A 19,314-nucleotide genomic window follows, 5' to 3' on the forward strand; every position below is an offset into this window, starting at 1 on the left:
CTATTGCATGTGTTGATGCAAAAAAAAAACACGGGGGGGGGCAACTTATTTAAAAATTATGGATTTTAAAATTATTTAAAAATTAAGTGGATTTTAATTAGACTGTTATGCACTAAGACAATTACATTTATGAAACAGGAACTGAACAAGTCTGCTATTGCATGTGTTGATGCAAAAAAAAAAAAAGGGGGGGGGCAACTTATTTAAAAATTATTATTAAAAATTATCTACCTACGACTTCCACGGAGGCTGGGATCCCGTCACAGGGCACAACAGCCCGCTCTATGAAGGATCCGCTGACTACGGTGACTACAAGTACTTGAACTGTGTAAGGGGACAGACAGCAGCAACTCCTTTTTTATTTTCCCCAAGAGGATGCTGAGAGTGATGGGCAGTGGTGGTAAAAAGGTTTTCTATTTGCATCTCTGCAGAAATACGCCATGGAATACTGGAATGACAACGGTGTCCCAGCCGAGAAGCTCCTGATGGGATTCCCCACCTACGGCCGTAGCTTTACGCTTACCAGCAGTAACACAGGTGTTGGTGCCCCAGCATCCGGCGCTGGGTCTGCTGGGCCTTACACCCGGGAAGCTGGTTTCTGGGCTTATTATGAGGTGAGGAGCTTGAGAAAATTAGATTTTGTGGCCCGGATCCCGAGCTGGTGTAAACTGAGGTAGTTCCATTGGTCCTGATCCTCATGCAAAACGGAGATGCCTTTACGTCACTCTGGCAGTGCAGAGGGGCCATATGCTCACTTTACGGGCCCCTTTACATGGCTAGATAGCTAGAGGGGGCTTCGTGTCAATGAGAATCAGGCCCATTGATTTCAATGGAGCTATGCCAGTTTGTAGCCGCTGAGAATCTGGCCCATAATTGGAGATTTTTTGGCATGTGCTTTTATGAATTCGAGGTGACATTTTCACTTGGGTTTGTTGCTGGGTTTCTCTCTCTTCTGTACACGAGGGGACGTATTCTCATCCCACTTACACCAGTGTTGCAATGTAAGAGCGCTATTGGGCTACTAGAGCGTCATGTGTGCAAGAGTTCTGTTCAGCTCAGGTCCTGCATGGGAGCTGGGCAACGGTGGCTATACTATACCATACCACCTTTATGTCCACTTCATCTCCCCTATACTCAAGGCCAGGTCAGTCCCTGATGCAGATTAAACCAAGGCTGCTCTAAATTACTTTTTGCTGCTGCGGAGCCCAAGGGGTTATTCTGGGGGATTGGAGTATAGCTGTGATGTGGCCACATCTCCTCCGCTCAGCCATGTGGCCTAGGGACCGCAAGGAGGCAGTAAGGCAGGGTATACCAACTCTGCACATGAGAGTAGCTCCTAGCTGGCCAGTTGGGCTGCCAGGCTGGCACAAAGCAGACTAAAATGGGAACAAGATCCGGCCCAGTGACTTCACCTTATGACTCCTGAACGAGGAGTTAACACCATGCTGTTTTGGCAGATCTGCACATTCCTTAACACAGCTGAAGTTCGATGGATTGACGACCAGAAAGTCCCATATGCTGTTAAGGGGAACGAATGGGTTGGATATGACGACAAGTGCAGCTATAAACACAAAGTAAGACCTTTAACTTTTCAAGTAAGCTTTACTTCTGCTCCGCTCCAGTTATTGGAAAGCACGTGGCTTCAATTCCATGCATTTCAGAGTCTCTTGTTAAAGTATATATTTGCAACTTCATTCGTATTGTATTATGTGACTGTGAATGTGATGGGAATGTTTCCCAAAGCGCTGATTTTTGAGCTGGGGCGCTCTACCACCTAGCAGTTCTGTGGTCCCCGCCTAGCTCAGCAGTTACTGGTTTCAGTGTGTGCTGAAATTTTTAAAGGGATTCCTAAGCATCTCTGGTCATTTTATCGATAACTTCATGATTTTTTTTCTGATAGGTTAAATACTTGAAGGAAAAGAATTTTGGAGGTGCCATGGTATGGGCTATTGACCTGGGCGATTTCCTGGGCTCTTTCTGCAACGAAGGAAAGTATCCCCTAATAAGTGAGCTGAAGAGACTCCTCGAAACAAATGGTAAGATGATGCTAATGAATATTTCAGGCCTATATAATTAGGAGGTTCAATAAACCTTTCTCACCATGGTAGGATGAAATTCACTTCTCTGCAGGGGGCCAGAATGAGGAGTAGGTCCACATAAAGTCCTCAATATAGGTGTTAGGTAGAACATAAGCATAGCCAGATAGATTTTTGTGCTAGCCCCCTGCAGAGAGAGGAGTGTCACCCTGAAAACACATATTTGAAACCTGATCTCCTGTTTCCATTTGCACGTCTATGAAAATGCAAGTGCTGGTCATGTGCTAAATAGGAGCTTTAGAAAGCTATTGATGAGGCAAAGTTCAGAATTTTGCTACGTGTGGTAGCCTGATACCACTGAGCCCTCGTCTAGCGCTTTAGGTTTTGGAAGAGCTTTGTGAGCTAGTTAATCCTCACAACATATATAAGGCAGGTCAGGCTTACATCAGGTCAGGCGATGCTGTTACCATAATGAGAGTAGACAATAGGACCTGCGGCTCATCAAACCCAGTGCCTTGTAGGTAGCCTGGGAGGGCAAAAGGCTAAGGGAGGAACCCCTGACAGAAAAGCTCCGCAGCCTTGTGGGTGAATTCGGGAGAATGTAAGGCTGTGAGAGTAAACTCAGACAGAAAACCCAGAGTGGAGCCCCTAAGGCAGTCAGGTACTAACGTTTTAGTATCTCTCTGGCAATTCCTGCAGCAGATCAGGTACCAGAGGTATTGGTTCTTCCTCTCCTCTGGACGTTACTGGTGACGCTGAGAGGCATGGGCAACTCAGGACCTCAATATTATTTACCCAGGCTTGTACCCTGGAGAGGTACTCCATGAAACCAACTGAGTAAACGTTTTACTTCTCAGGGGCGCATATCCATGGTCTCTCGAGATGGAAGGATGCCAAAGAATATAAGGCAGATAAATATTACTTGCCCTATTCTGATGGGGAAACTGAGGCATTGAATTGTTTTGTGATTTCATCAAGGCAGCATCCTGCTAGTTAATCCAGAGCCAGAATTACAAGTCTAGAACAAGTCTCTGCAACCCACTTTTCAGTGCACGTGAGCCATCGTCACTCTGTGCTTGATCTGCAGAGGCTATGAGTCTGCTACAGCTTTTACCTGTGAGGTTCAGTGCGTTAGATCAAGTTATACAGGATCATTCTCTTAGCTCTGGTGGTCCCAGGTTCGGTCCCTGGTGAGCACTAAGGTAACAGTCATTCCAAGTCATGAAGTGTAGAGTTGAGAAATGTAGACGGGTGTACATGAGCACATGTGCAGTTGGCATCTGCCTGAATCCATGCCTCTTAATGTATCGTTAATTATTCATTTTAGATCCAATTGTGCCAGACTGCCCTCCAACAGACCCTCCAGTGCCAGACTGCCCTACAACAACAGACCCTCCAGTGACACCTGGTTCAGGTGGCTCTACAACTATCCCTCCAGTTATTCCCCCAGATGATCAATTCTGTGCTGGCAAACAAGATGGCAGCTATGCCAACCCCGAAGATCAGACGGCCTTCTACGTATGTGCTGGAGGCAGGACTTATGGATTCACCTGTCCATCTGGCCTTGTCTTCGATGATAGCTGCAAGTGCTGTAACTATCCAAAACATTAACCCCATCCCCAGCTCAGAACAAACACTGAGGAGTAACATATTGTAACTGGAATGGTCCTGGCAGAGCCCCTCTTTCCCTATTAAAAAAAGCCGCTTGGTAGGGATAAGGCATTAACGTGTGTGTTGTCTGTCTGCTGCGCGATTGATGACACTGCTTTTAACCAGAAGAAATAATATTCTCTTTTGTATAGTGTCTGCTCGGCCAATGCAGCACAGAACTGCATAGGCCAGATGTTTAACACAGGCCGAGCCTGGCTTAGTCAGACACTTCCTCAGGTCTTTCTGTGGTTCAGATTTGTTTCCCTCTCCATCTCAGCTCATATACTTTCATCTTATGATGATCATGTTATCTCACATAGGGACGCTTTTCTTCCCTCAATCTCAAAAGAAGGTAAATATCCTTATAGCAATCTTCCAGAGGGAGAATGGGGTGCACAGAGAGTGGGAGAGATTTGTCCAAGGTGACACGTAGCGAATTAGTGCCAGAGCTGACAACACAACCTAGGTCTTGTGATATCCCGTCCAGTGCCCTATCCCCTGGGCCAGGTTGCTTGTCTTACGGTTTGATCTAAACAAGCAGAGCGTGTTGCATACAGTAGATAAATAGGAATAGGTTTGAACCATCCCTGTCTTTAACTTGCATAGCGCTTTGGAAGTGCTGCTGACACTGATCATTGTGTTGGTTGTTCAGAGCTGTCCTTTTTGAGTATTCCCACACACCAAGTCCTTATTGTGCGATTTACTTCCCTCCGCGCTGGTGAAGGCTACACAAGACATCTTCATGCACTCGTCTACCTTGCTTGGAGAAATGTGGGAACTGAATAGCTGCGGTTGTAGCATGGCACAGCCTTACACCCGCTGTGACAGCCTACTACAACCTACAGCTCCTAATGGAGATTAAATTATCTCAGGGTGCCCCTTTAAGCATCAGACAACTTCGAGACAATGAAGGTTCCTGCGGCCTTAAAGTCACAATAGAGCATATATTGAGAAGACAAATCATCACAGCTAATATCATTGAATTGAAGTGCGTGCCTTGAACCCTCCATTTACCTTTGCATAATGACACTACATCTCTAACAGACACAAAAAGACCAGCTTGGCCCTAATTCTCCTCACACCGACACTAGTGTAAATGAAGAGTGGCTTGCCTAGGTGAAATCTAAATAATAAAGATAATAGGAGTGACTCAGTGGTAAGACTGGTGTGAAGGAGAAGAGAATCAGGCCCCTCGTCTAGAGGAGTCCTTGATACGCCTCCTCAGAATGAAGGTGATAAACTCTATTCCCTTCAGTTCTTATGCTGTGTCCTTATGCCACAGACTCTCTTTTAGGGCATTTTTAATTCACAGAAATGGCCCTAACAGTAAGACATCTTAGCACCTGCTACCTCTGCTTTTCAGACCAGTTCATGGAACACAATCCCCAGGAGATTACCCTGCCTCTGCAGGCTGATTGCCTTAGCTTCGGCCATTCCTTTGGGTGGTTGGCTGTAAAATGCCAGTCTGTAAAATGCCAGTTTCATTGTCTGGGTGCTTTTTTCCACTTGCAGGTCCATCATTGCAGCAGGGGGTAGGAGCCTGGCATCTTTCGCCTTCTCTAGACGGTCACAGTTTAGATTCAAGGCTAGTGTCTTCTGAACCAGTTTTAAATCTGGATCTCTTTACAACACCTGCCCCCTTCCCAGAATGCAGAGTGCCTCCTATTTCAGTTGCAGTGGAGCATCTTGCATGGCCCGTGCAGATGAGCTGTCAGATAACTGACGATCTGTGGTATGTTCTCTTTGTCCTCCAGAAAATGAACATGGGACACAGTTTACTTTAGAGCAATTTTTTCTCTGGTGAAATACAACATCTGCTTGTACATGTAGTAGCTCAGGTGCAAGAACCCTCAAAGAAATTCAGGCCAGATCCTCAGCTGGGTGTGCCTTAGAGCAGCTGTACTGCAGTCAATGGAGCTATGGATTTACGGAAGCTGAGCATCTGACCCAGATAGGTATGAACGAAGCGCCGGGAATGTTGTATGTTGTCAGCCTGAGTGGAGTTGCCACTGGATACCAAAGAGGTTCTGGCCAAATGAATGCTTACAACCTGAAACGTGTCTAAACGCAAACAGCATCTTCAGTAAGTGGAAACGTGATCTTGATGAGCCAAATAGAGCCTGACTCACCAAGTTCAGTACAGAATTCCCTCTTCTAAAACTGATTGCTCCATGGTAAAGTCAGATAATACCTTTAACACTTCACAGTGACCAGGATGCACAACGTCCCCGGGGAACCTGAGTGAACATGAGTATCTGCAGGCAGAACTATTCCACCTTTTCCCATCTGAATGAATGAATACAGAGGGGGTGTAGAGAGAGAAAAGATAGATAGGTCGTATAGCTCATGCCCCCACCACTGCAGAATTGTTCCCTACAACACATTCTCTAATGCTTTAACCAGCATTATAGTTTCCCAGTCACAGAGCCACTTCTGGCGAGGCTATTCACCTGCTGCCGAATTCTCAGGTAACTTTAGACCTGGCCTCAGTCATGAATTTTCTTCTGGGTGAGGTTGAGGAAGAAATAGCCAAAAGAGGGGTGAGATAAAATCACACTGGACAAAGGTGTTCATGCACACACATGCACGGGCATTCTTAGAACATGCTATGGAACATTGTGACAAAATAAGAGGGATCTCAGACCGGATCAGGGAGCTGGAGGACTTTGTATATGAGGAAAGATGAAGAGAACTAAATAATGTCTACTGCAGCTTGGCTCTACCGTGACTAAAGAAGGGGCATGGCGGCCTACACACATTTGAAGGGTGTAACCTTGAGGAGGAAGCGGAATAATTTAGCGCAAGACCCAGTGGGTTCTGCTAAGAGCAATGGGACAAATGAAGAAAGGGAAGATGAATATCAGGACAAACTTATTGCCACTCTATTTGTATAAATGGGAGAAGGCAGCTAATTAGCTACTGGGCCACGTAAGCAACAGGAGTTGGGAGTAAGTGGCAAGACACACATTTCCATTCTGCCACCCTTCTTCTGTCTTATCTGTTTACATAGTGGTTTCCGGGACGGGGACTGTCTCTTATTCTGATAGGGGCATAATGGGTTGAGGCCTCTAGTTACTGTGGTAATAATAATAGTAATTGACATGTGGATAAAGTGGACAAATAATGGCACCATGGTACATTTCACCATACATTTCACAAGCGCTCTACACTCTTCCTAGCTGTGGAGGAGTGAGTGGGCGGCTGGCTGGCCTGCTAAACGGGGCCATTATTGATCGGAACTGCTGCTCTTATTGCAGCTGCTGGCTGTTCTAGAACAAGTTTTACCAGCTGCCTTTTTATGGCGCAACTTGTGTTTTTCTGTTGTGGTTATTTCCTCAAAACATAGGCCTGAGCACAGGACGTAGGAGGGGAAAATTCAGGAAGTGGGGAGTTAAAATATGCGAACTCAGGACATATAATTGGATGGGAGTGGATAACCTTGCCATATCTATATATATAATAGGCAGAGGCAGGCAGCAGAAAGAAGCAGGCAGCGGCCCGGGGTAGGCTGCAGGAATTTGCCAGGTCAGTGGTTGTATGCAGGGCATGTCAAGAAGGAGTTTGTTTAATTTTAGCTTTGTTCTGGGAGTTGAACTGAAAGCTGTGGCAATGGGTATAAGTTGGGGATACAGGAAACTCTGGAAAGATAACTTAAAATCCATGATTTATTTTATAGGTTTGGTTTAAGAGAGTTTTCAGCAAAGGGCATTGAGAAAGTCCACGTATGTTCTTGCAGAATATACACTTGTTTTTATGTATGCATAGATGCTGCAGTTATTCCCAGGTGTTTTTAAAGTATGGTCAGCAGAGCACTCATATTTGTTCTTTCCTCTTTCAGTCTTGTCCACACTAGGACCACGTTCTGAAATTTTACTCCCTTGTTACATCCAGTTCAGCTCCAACAGTGGGGACAACATTGGAGCTGTTGTGTAAACCAGATATATTGGGGATTACTGGAATTTCAGCAGCTGAGTCTCCTTCATTTATTTTGAGAAGGGTTGCCTGAAACACTGGCAGGTGACTGGAACCCCGTTTACTCTGCAACTTCCATTGTTGCTCCCATGCTTCCTCTACCCACATTTTTTTTTTTTTTTATCTATAGATCATTCCTGAAGCCAAAATCTGAAGCTGAGATGGGGAAGATGCTGCTATGGGCTGGTGAGTAAATCTGATCCCTTCCCAATGACACTTTAACCATTAAAGTTTGGAGAATCCTTGCCTAGAAATGAAAGGTGTGGCTGGGATTCAAAGAAATATGTAGCCTTTCTAACATTGTCTTATGAAGGAGGTCAGACTAGATGGTTCATTGCCCCTTCTGGCCTTAAAGTCTGTGAAACAGCAGCATCCTACATGGGTACGTTTTAGCACAGACTTTGCTCTAATTGATTTTGGCTACTTTCAACTTAGTGGGTAAGAATCACCCACATGCAAAAGGCTTATGCAGCACATTGAAGGCAGGAATGGGGTTTAAATGGTGCTGGCCCTTCTGCACAGGAATGAATTTCATCCTGAATGTATGGAGACAAAAGGTACAAAGTGCCAGACTGACTTTTTTTTCTGTTGCATTTTTATCTGGTTTGCAGGTTTGGCCATTCTTGTGCAGGTGCAGCTGGGTAAGAATTTCTTATTCCCTGTTGGTGTGTCTGGCGACTGGTGACCGATTAATGTAAATAAATACAATGGGTCAAATCCTCAAGTCCCTGTTCAGTTTTCATCCATTCCTAATACAGGGGAAAACTGTCACTGAAGTTCATGAGAATTTTGCCCAACTGAAGATTGATGACATGATTCTCCTCACTGTGCAAGAGTAAAATCATGCTCTCCATGTGGACTTTAGAATTGGCAAAGGACAAGGAAGTGTTACATGGTCTTGACAGGGGGAGGGAAAGTTTTAAAATCACTTGGTGTTCCCACATGGAACAAACGTACGTGTAACTTAGGGCACCTGGTGTACGTTTTACAGGTTGGACTTACAGGAGGCCATTTATTGAATTTTATAAGATCTCATATTCAAGTGGTCTCTTTTTGTCTATATTGCCAGCCACACACAGATATAGTGACAGATGTCACATTGTCTGTGAGGATGAAACGCACATGTCTTTTCAACTTGAATTGTCTACTAGGAAATGGGAAGCAAGAGAACCATGCAGAAGCACTGATGGGAATCTGGAGTACTGGCTCTGTTTATAGTTGGGTGCTTAGTAGCCAAAGAATGTTGGGGCAGTTTTTTAAAGGTATTTAAGCCAGTGCCTAAAGATGGAGAGAAGCGTCTAACTGCCTGGGAGTTGGGTGCTTTGGGTCTTTTGAAAATCCTACTAGGCACTTATATATCTTTAAAAGTCTGTCCTTTCCCGCCCCTCTTCCCCCCAGGCATGGGGATTTAAAGTTTACAGCCCTGAGACATCAGTTATTAATACAGTGTATGCAGATGAGATCATGGCTCATGAAGCTTAACCAGTTGATTGTGTAGCCATGCCATATTTGCGATGGCTGTCAGCCCATGAGATGGTTAGATTTGCCCCACCTATGATGTATGACTACTAACATTGGTGCCACCATCTGCTATTTTTTTTTTTCTTTTTTTACCAGGCTCTGCCTACAAACTTGTGTGCTACTTTACTAACTGGTCTCAGTACAGGCCAGAACCAGCCAAGTACACACCAGGAAATGTGGACCCTTTCCTGTGTACCCACTTGATCTATGCTTTTGCGGGGATGGATAGCCATAAGATCACCACGGTGGAATGGAATGATGAAACCCTCTACCAGCAGCTTAATGCCCTAAAGGAGAAGTCAGTAAAATCTCATGTGTAGAAGATTTTAAAAATTAGTTCATTTAAAGGTGACCTGTGTAAATGAATCGCTTGCAGTTTTGTGCCCCTTTTTGCTTCGTTGTGTTGTATTAAGAAATCTGAACTTTTATCTTTTCTTTCAAGTTTTTCTTCCTGCTTGTTTTTTATTCTTAGAGATAGCCAGGATGTCAAAATCATATATTTCCTAAGTTTTTAAATGCAGGTCTTTTGGGTGACTCAGAAATGTGGATTGGGGAATGGGTTTGTAAAATCCATTTTTTTTTTTTTTTTTTTAAAAAGAGCACCCAGTTCCAGAAGTTGTTAGTAAAAACAAACCAAAACCTGAGTTTTATACAGTCTGAATACAAATCACTTTCCCTGCCAATTAAAAAATTAGTCTTCCCTGATATCTTTCATGTTATAACCCTGCTAGTTCACCAGCTGTCCACAATTTCCTTAGGACAGACAAGGTCTGAATTTATAATGTAAACAACAAGCAGGGCCCCAACAACCAAGAAAAAACAAACAATACCAATCAAAATGTAAACCCTTTCCAATAATTTTGATCTTTGTTCATCAACAAGTAGCAAAACAGGAAGTAAACGGGCTGTTTTCTTTACAGTTTGCTTGATAATTGTTGGTTAAAATTGTTCTTAAAGCAGGTTTAGATTATTCTAGTTGTCTCGTCATGCTTTGAAGACATAAACAGAAATAGAATTTCTCTGCAAAATTTAGAACTGGGTTTGCATTTCAATCTCCACCAATACCAAAGAAATGCTCAAATCATAGTTCCAGAAAGGCTGTAATTATGGTATTCAGGTCCAGATTTGAACCCCTCAGAAATTTTGGAGGGCTTTTTGAGTTTCAGGCCTTTGTTCAAATCCATCTGTAGATGTATCAATGTTGAATCTGTGAATCCAAATCATTTTCATGTCTGTAGACTTCAGTGTCATGAGCAAAGGATAATGGGCAAGGTTCTGATCTCAGTCAGAGTGGTGTAACTCTGGAGTAACTCAATTGAGAAGAAGGTGTGAATAGGGAAGATTGTTTAAAAACTGACAAGAGTTTTTAAAAAAATAAATTGATATAATCTTTATATATTTTGTTCACTTAATCTTTTCCCCCCAATATTTTTTCCTGCTTTCTAGAAATCCGAAACTTGTCACGCTCCTGGCTGTTGGAGGTGGAACCTTTGGTACCCAAAAGTAAGACTTTTTCTTATGGTGATGGCAAGGAAGAGGGTCCTATATTTCTTTACCAGTCTTGTGTTGATTGTTAACAAAGATAGTGGCAATCAAAATGAGAAAGTATAATGCATAGTGTGGGATAGAGGAGAAGGGTAACAGTAGGAATAATAATAATAATGCTTATCTGATCAGAAAATCTCAAAATGTTCTACAAAGGACGTCAGTATCATTATTCCCATTGTACAGATGAGGAAACTTAGGCACAGAGCCATGAAATGACTTTGTCAAGGTTGTTGTCAGTTGTTGGCTGCATGTGTGCTCTTCCAGTGTGTATTCTGTTCCAGCTTTATGCAGATAGCTGATATAGCAAACCACGACTGGATTACCCAATTAGACCAGAGATCCATTTCAGTAATGCAGGCCAAGTTTATTGCCGAAGAAGCATGGTAAAAAGCACCCTATATACGTGCTACAAGTACACTTAATATATGTATGCCTGTGACAATGGACCAACCAGTTCAGTAAACGGTGGGATTTTCCATTTCTCACTTGGCCAGCCAAAGATGCTTCCTTGGAGACCCTTTTTTATACACTGATACAAACAAGTTGTGTATTGCCCTTTTGATGCGTGTAGTTGCCACCTTGTGACATGGTAAGACACCACCCTTTACCTTGCACAGGCTGGTCTGATCAAAACATCTCTATTATTTTGTCTCTTCCTTATATTGTCAGCCTGGCCTTGGAGAGGGGTCAGTGTGTCCTCGCTATTTTTAAGGAGCGAGCTTGTATGATTCCTGGTATTGGGATGTTCTGGTATCAGCTTTCTGGAATCTGCTTGCTGAGTATTCTGTGCCTACCACTTCTTTAGGATTGTGTGGGGTTTTTTGCATTACCAGCTCTGTTCTTGCCAGATTCTGTGAACTTGCATGCAGGTTCACAGCCTGCTAACTTTGCTTTATAACAACAAGGCCTGACTGTTTCTTCAACTCAGACCTCAGACTTGGCCTCTTATACTAGGCCTCATGTCTGAGGCTTCTCACTTTCTACCACAAAGGTCACACAACAAAGTACTGGTAGAGCTGGGTTCAATTCCCAGCTCTTATGAGTCCTAATCCAGTGCTTTATCCATAAGAGCATGTAATTTCTTATTGCAGGAAGAGGTAGGGTGATTGGCTGGACAGGACACTGGGCTGGGACTCAGAAGATTTGGGTTCTATTCCCAGCTATGCCACTGACCTGCTGTGTGGCCTTAGGCAAGTCTCTTCCCCTCTCTGTGCCTCAGTTTCCCTTATTATCCTTTGTCTGTCTTGTCTCTTTAGATTGGAAGCTCTTTGGGGAAGTAACTGATTTTTACTCTGTGTTTATGTAGGGCCCAGTACAATGGGGCACCAGTCTTGAGCTTCTAAGTGCTACTGTAACACGAATAATTAATAATAATTATAATTCCAGAGGTTAGATAATGGGATATATTTGGACTTGGCAGAATTCAATATTTTTTAAAAATAATTTTGATGGATAATATCAATATTTATTTTTAAAGATTTTTAAAGACTTTTATCTATTTACATTTTCATATCTGCATGAAATTCTGTGGGGAGTCAAACAATTATTTAATGACAGTAGATCATAGAATCATAAAGTTGGAAGGGACCTCAGGAGGTCATCTAGTCCAACCCTGCTCAAAGCAGGACCAACCCCAACTAAATCATCCCAGCCAGGGCTTTGTCAAGCTGCAGCTTAAAAACTTCTAAAGATGGAGACTCCACCACCTCCCTAGGTAACCCATTCCAGTGCTCCACCACCCTCCTAGTGAAAAACTTTTTCCTAATATCCAGCCTAGACCTCCCCCACTACAACTTGAGACCATTGCTCCTTGTTCTGTCATCTACCACCACTGAGAACAGCCTAGCTCTGTCCTCCCTTGCACCCCCTTTCAGCCTCTCCTCACATGTCATGTGCTCCAGCCCCCTAATCATTTTTGTTGCCCTCCGCTGGACTCTCTCCAACTTGTCCACATCCTTCCTGTAGTGGGGGGCCCAAAACTGGACACAATACTCCAAATGTGGCCTCACCAGTGCAGAATAGAGGGGAATAATCACTTCCCTCGATCTGCTGGCAATACTCCTACTAATGCACCCCAATATGCCATTAGCCTTTCTTGGCAACCAGGCAACTGACTTATATCCGGCTTATAGATAGTGAAATGGTGATGAGCCATTTATGATAAGCATGGAAGGAGATTGCTGACAATGGGAATGCAGGGGATGGTGATGAAAAGTTAAGGTGGAGGTTGGAAATCCCAAGTGGATAATGGGAGCATTAAACAGAAAATGGTAATGCGATGATAATGAAGATAGGTCCTGATCCAGTGGTAGACTTTCCAAGCCAATAGTGAGGATAATGACCAAGAAAGTGATTAAAGGTGCTCTGAGTAAACAGATCAAGCCGGGAATGTGATGGTGGTAGCAGTGCATACAGGATAATGGTAGACTTTTGGTGAGGATAGTTTCATTGCAGTGAAGGAGGAGGATAAAGATGAGGACAGACTGACGATAAATACACAGTTCTTCATACTCTTGAGGCTGGTGATAACTGAGCTGATTAGTGGATTACTGGGTACACATTACTAATGACAAAAAGGGGGGTGATTAATGGAAGGTGATTTTAATTAGACTGTTATGCATTAAGACAGTTACATTTATGAAACAGGAGCTGAACAAGTCTGCTGTTGCATGTGTTGATGCAAAAAAAAAAAAAAAAGGGGGGTGGGCGGGCAACTTGTCTAAAAATTATCTTCTTCCAGATTCACTGAAATGGTTGGCTCACCAGATAATCGTAAAATTTTCATTGACTCGGTGATCGCATACCTCCGTAAGTTTGAGTTCGATGGAATAGACCTGGATTTTGAATACCCAGGTTCCAGAGGCAGCCCCCCCGAGGACAAACATCGCTTCACCGTCTTGATTCAGGTAAGTAATCAACGTGCTATCGCAGTTGTTCTTTACATCAGCTGGAATGAGACAGATCAGAAGCACCAAGCTCTGTATCAGCAGTATTTGTACCGACACTGCATGTCTTAGTTCATTTTTATTTCCTTGAGTCCAACTATTGTGGAAATATGGTATCATACCTTGTGTAAGATATTCTTCCATCTTGTAAGGGATTTGGGGACAATTAGACATGGAAGGAAGATTGTGAGGATCTTTAGGAATTTATAGAAAGGATCAGGCTGCTGAGATGTTTCTAGATAGATATTCACAGCTGGACAGGAATGACTTTTTAACAAGAATCACTACCAGCTACCAACACTCTCGTTCCCCTTTTCAGGAAATGCTGGAAGCCTTTAATGCTGAGGCCGCAAGCACTCAGCGCCCGAGGCTGTTGGTTTCAGCAGCAGTATCTGCTGGCAAAGGAACTATTGACGCTGGATATGAAATTGCTCAGATAGGGGGGTGAGTAAACTGGTTTCCACATTGTGCTTAATATGCTGTTGGTCTGGTTCTCTGCTGCCTGACCCCTTACATTCCATTCCATCCCCTTCCATTAAATACCTGTGCAAAATAGGTGTATGCAAAGTGCTACTAAATCACAATGGTAGCGTTTACACTCCCTTTATGCAGGCGTAAAAGACAGCCTAAGGTTCTAGGCAATGGAGATTCAAGCCCAAAGTTTTGTGCATCCTTTAGGTCGAGGTGGGATGATGTATTATCTGCTGACTCGTTTGCCCATTAGGAAATCATGTTCCTAACTGTGTTGTTTTTTGTTGTTTCATTTAATTTAAACCAGGCTTCTTGATTTCATCAACGTGATGACCTACGACTTCCACGGAGGCTGGGATCCCGTCACAGGGCACAACAGCCCGCTCTATGAAGGATCCGCTGACTACGGTGACTACAAGTACTTCAACTGTGTAAGGGGACAGACAGCAGCAACTCCTTTTTTATTTTCCCCAAGAGGATGCTGAGAGTGATGGGCAGTGGTGGTAAAAAGGTTTTCATTTGCATCTCTGCAGAAATATGCCATGGAATACTGGAATGACAACGGCGTCCCAGCCGAGAAGCTCTTGATGGGATTCCCCACCTACGGCCGTAGCTTTACGCTTACCAGCAGTAACACAGGTGTTGGTGCCCCAGCATCCGGCGCTGGGTCTGCTGGGCCTTACACCCGGGAAGCTGGTATCCAGGCTTATTATGAGGTGAGAAGCTTGAGAAAATTAGATTTTTGTGGCCCAGATCCTGAGCTGGTGCAAACTGAGGTAGTTCCATTGGTCCTGATCCCCATGCAAAACGGAGATGCCTTTATGTCACTCTGGCAGTGCAGCGGGGCCATATGCTCGTTTTATGGCCCCTTTACATGCCTAGATAGCTAGAGGGGCTTCTGAGGCAATACAATCAGGCCCATTGATTTCAATGGAGCTATGCCAGTTTGTAGCCGCTGAGAATCTGGCCCATAATTGGAGATTTTTGCATGTGCTTTCTTTTATGAATTCCAGGTGACATTTACTTGGGTTTGTTGCTGGGTTTCTCTCTCTTCTGTACACGAGGGGACGTATTCTCATCCCACTTACACCAGTGTTGCAATGTAAGAGCGCTATTGGGCTACTAGAGCGTCATGTGTGCAAGAGTTCCATTCAGCTCAGGTCCTGCATGGGGGCTGGGCAATGGCGGCTGTACCATACCACCTTTACGTCCACTTCATCTCCCCTATTCTCAAGGCCAGGTCAGTCCCTGATGCAGATTAAACCAAGGCTGCTCTAAATTACTTTTTGCTGCTGCGGAGCCCAAGGGGTTATTCTGGGGGATTGGAGCATAGCTGTGATGTGGCCACATCTCCTCCGCTCAGCCATGTGGCCTAGGGACCGCAAGGAGGCAGTAAGGCAGGGTATACCAACTCTGCACATGAGAGTAGCTCCTAGCTGGCCAGTTGGGCTGCCAGGCTGGCACAAAGCAGACTAAATGGGAACAAGATCCGGCCCAGTGACTTCACCTTATGACTCCTGAACGAGGAGTTAACACCATGCTGTTTGGCAGATCTGCACATTCCTTAACACTGCTGAAGTTCGATGGATTGACGACCAGAAAGTCCCATATGCTGTTAAGGGGAACGAATGGGTTGGATATGACGACAAGTGCAGCTATAAACACAAAGTAAGACCTTTAACTTTTCAAGTAAGTTTTACTTCTGCTCCGCTCCAGTTATTGGAAAGCACGTGGCTTCAATTCCATGCATTTCAGAGTCTCTTGTTAAAGTATATATTTGCAGCTTCATTCGTATTGTATTATGTGACTGTGAATGTGATGGAAATGTTTCCCCAAAAAGCGCTGATTTTTTGAGCTGGGACGCTCTACCACCTAGCAGTTCTGTGGTCCCCGCCCTAGCTCAGCAGTTACTGGTTTCAGTGTGTGCTGAAATTTTTAAAAGTTCTTAAGCAGCTCTGGTCATTTTATCGATAACTTCATAATTTTTTTTCTGATAGGTTAAATACTTGAAGGAAAAAAATTTTGGAGGTGCCATGGTATGGGCTATTGACCTGGACGATTTCCAGAGCTCTTTCTGCAACGAAGGAAAGTATCCCCTAATAAGTGAGCTGAAGACACTGCTCGAAACTAATGGTAAGATGGTGCTAATGAATATTTCAGGCCTATATAATTAGGAGGTTCAATAAACCTTTCTCACTGTGGGGGGATGAAATTCACTTCTCTGCAGCGGGCCAGAATGAGGAGTAGGTCCACATAAAGTCCTCAATGTAGGTGTTAGGTAGAACATAAGCATAGCCAGATAGATTTTTGTGCTAGGCCCCTGCAGAGAGAGGATGGTCACCCTGAAAACACATATTTGAAACCTGATCTCCCTGTTTCCATTTGCACGTCTATGAAATGCAAGTGCTGGTCATGTGCTAAATGTTAGAGCTTTAGAAAGCTAGACATAGACAGGCACAGTTCAGAATTTTGCTACGTGTGGTAGCCTGATAACACTGAGCCCTCATCTAGCACTTTAGGTTTTGGAAGAGCTTTGTAAGCTAGTTAATCCTCACAACATATAAGGCAGGGGGTCAGGCGATGCTGTTACCATAATGAGAATAGACAATAGGACCTGCGGCTCATCAAACCCAGTGCCTTGTAGGTAGCCTGGGAGGGCAAAAGGCTAAGGGAGGAACCCCTGACAGAAAGCGTCCATCATTGCAGCAGGGGGTAGGAGTCTGGCATCTTTCGCCTCTCTAGACAGTCACAGTTTAGATTCAAGGCTAGTGTCTTCTGAACCAGTTTTAAATCTGGATCTCTTTACAACACCTGCCCCCTTCCCAGAATGCAGAGTGCCTCCTATTTCAGTTGCAGTGGAGCATCTTGCATGGCCCGTGCAGATGAGCTGTCAGATAACTGACGATCTGTGGTATGTTCTCTTTGTCCTCCAGAAAATGAACATGGGACACAGTTTACTTTAGAGCAATTTTTTCTCCGGTGAAATACAACATCTGCTTGTACATGTAGTAGCTCAGGTGCAAGAACCCTCAAAGAAATTCAGGCCAGATCCTCAGCTGGGTGTGCCTTAGAGCAGCTGTACTGCAGTCAATGGAGCTATGTTGATTTACGGAAGCTGAGCATCTGACCCAGATAGGTATGAACCAAGCGCCGGGAATGTTGTATGTTGTCAGCCTGAGTGGAGTTGCCACTGGATACCAAAGAGGTTCTGGCCAAATGAATGCTTACAACCTGATACGTGTCTAAACGCAAACAGCATCTTCAGTAAGTGGAAACGTTATCTTGATGAGCCAAATAGAGCCTGACTCACCAAGTTCAGTACAGAATTCCCTCTTCTAAAACTGATTGCTCCATGGTAAAGTCAGATAATACCTTTAACACTTCACAGTGACCAGGACGCACAACGTCCCCGGGGAACCTGAGTGAACATGAGTATCTGCAGGCAGAACTATTCCACCTTTTCCCATCTGAATGAATGAATACAGAGGGGGTGTAGAGAGAGAAAAGATAGATAGGTCATATAGCTCATGCCCCCACCACTGCAGAATTGTTCCCTACAACACATTCTCTAATACTTTAACCAGCATTATAGTTTCCCAGTCACAGAGCCACTTCTGGCGAGGCTATTCACCTGCTGCCGAATTCTCAGGTAACTGTAGACCTGGCCTTAGTCATGAATTTTCTTCTGGGTGAGATTGAGGAAGAAATAGCCAAAAGAGGGGTGAGATAAAATCACACTGGACAAAGGTGTGCGTGCACACACATGCACGGGCATTCTTAGAACATGCTATGGAACACTGTGACAAAATAAGAGGGATCTCAGACCGGATCAGGGAGCTGGAGGACTTTGTATATGAGGAAAGATGAAGAGAACTAAATAATGTCTACTGCAGCTTGGCTCTACCGTGACTAAAGAAGGGGCATGGCGGCCTACACACATTTGAAGGGTGTAACCTTGAGGAGGAAGCGGAATGATTTAGCGCAAGACCCAGTGGGTTCTGCTAAGAGCAATGGGACAAATGAAGAAAGGGAAGATGAATATCAGGACAAACTTATTGCCACTCTACTTGTATAAATGGGAGAAGGCAGCTAATTAGCAACTGGGCCACGTAAGCAGCAGGAGATGGGAGTAAGTGGCAAGACGTACATTTCTATTCTGCCACCCTTCTTCTGTCTTGTCTGTTTATATAGTGGTTTCCGGGGCAGGGGCTGTCTCTTACTGTGCCCCTAGCAGAATGGGTTGAGGTCTCTAGTTGATGTGGTAATAATGAATAATAATAGCAATTGACATGTGGATAAAGTGGACAAATAATGGCACCATGGTACATTTCACCATACATTTCACAAGCGCTCTACACTCTTTCTAGCTGTGGTGGAGTGAGTGGGCGGCTGGCTGGCCTGGTAAATGGGGCCATTATTGATCGGAACTGCTGCTCTTATTGCAGCTGCTGGCTGTTCTAGAACAAGTTTTACCAGCTGCCTTTTTATGGTGCAACTTGTGTTTTTCTGTTGTGGTTATTTCCTCAAAACATAGGCCTGAGCACAGGACGTAGGAGGGGAAAATTCAGGAAGTGGGGAGTTAAAATATGGGAACTCAGGACATATAATTGGATGGGAGTGGATAACCTTGCCATATCTATATATATAATAGGCAGAGGCAGGCAGCAGAAAGAAGCAGGCAGCGGCCCGGGGTAGGCTGCAGGAATTTGCCAGGTCAGTGGTTGTATGCAGGGCATGTCAAGAAGGAGTTTGTTTAATTTTAGCTTTGTTCTGGGAGTTGAACTGAAAGCTGTGGCAATGGGTATAAGTTGGGGATACAGGAAACTCTGGAAAGGTAACTTAAAATCCATGATTTATTTTATAGGTTTGGTTTAAGAGAGTTTTCAGCAAAGGGCATTGAGAAAGTCCACGTATGTTCTTGCAGAATATACACTTGTTTTTATGTATGCATAGATGCTGCAGTTATTCCCAGGTGTTTTTAAAGTATGGTCAGCAGAGCACTCATATTTGTTCTTTCCTCTTTCAGTCTTGTCCACACTAGGACCACGTTCTGAAATTTTACTCCCTTGTTACGTCCAGTTCAGCTCCAACAGTGGGGACAACATTGGAGCTGTTGTGTAAACCAGATATATTGGGGATTACTGGAATTTCAGCAGTCGAGTCTCCTTGAT

At 44.1% G+C, this 19,314-nt stretch overlaps 2 protein-coding genes across 2 annotated transcripts; both read left to right on the top strand.

The window, feature by feature from the left end:
- Window positions 1-229: 229 nt before the first annotated feature.
- LOC137142206 (acidic mammalian chitinase-like) lies at window positions 230-3,749 on the top strand (the record flags this gene model as incomplete). Its single annotated transcript, XM_067531443.1, has 5 exons — window positions 230-328; window positions 432-614; window positions 1,458-1,574; window positions 1,901-2,036; window positions 3,364-3,749. Coding segments are annotated over 5 exons (819 nt in total), but the record flags the coding sequence as incomplete, so codon positions are not given.
- A 4,070-nt stretch (window positions 3,750-7,819) lies between these two features.
- On the top strand, window positions 7,820-19,264 carry LOC137142207 (acidic mammalian chitinase-like). The gene is made up of 11 exons (XM_067531444.1): window positions 7,820-7,844; window positions 8,270-8,299; window positions 9,276-9,477; window positions 10,626-10,682; window positions 13,468-13,633; window positions 13,992-14,116; window positions 14,451-14,574; window positions 14,677-14,859; window positions 15,695-15,811; window positions 16,141-16,276; window positions 19,170-19,264. The coding sequence occupies exons 1-11, from the start codon at window positions 7,820-7,822 to the stop codon at window positions 19,262-19,264; spliced, it is 1,260 nt and encodes a 419-aa protein (XP_067387545.1).
- Window positions 19,265-19,314: the final 50 nt, after the last annotated feature.

Source organism: Emydura macquarii, unplaced genomic scaffold (assembly GCF_026122565.2).
Source record: "Emydura macquarii macquarii isolate MOO-44397 ecotype Brisbane River unplaced genomic scaffold, CSIRO-AGI_Emac_v2 contig_3220, whole genome shotgun sequence".
Lineage (NCBI taxonomy): Eukaryota > Metazoa > Chordata > Testudines > Chelidae > Emydura > Emydura macquarii.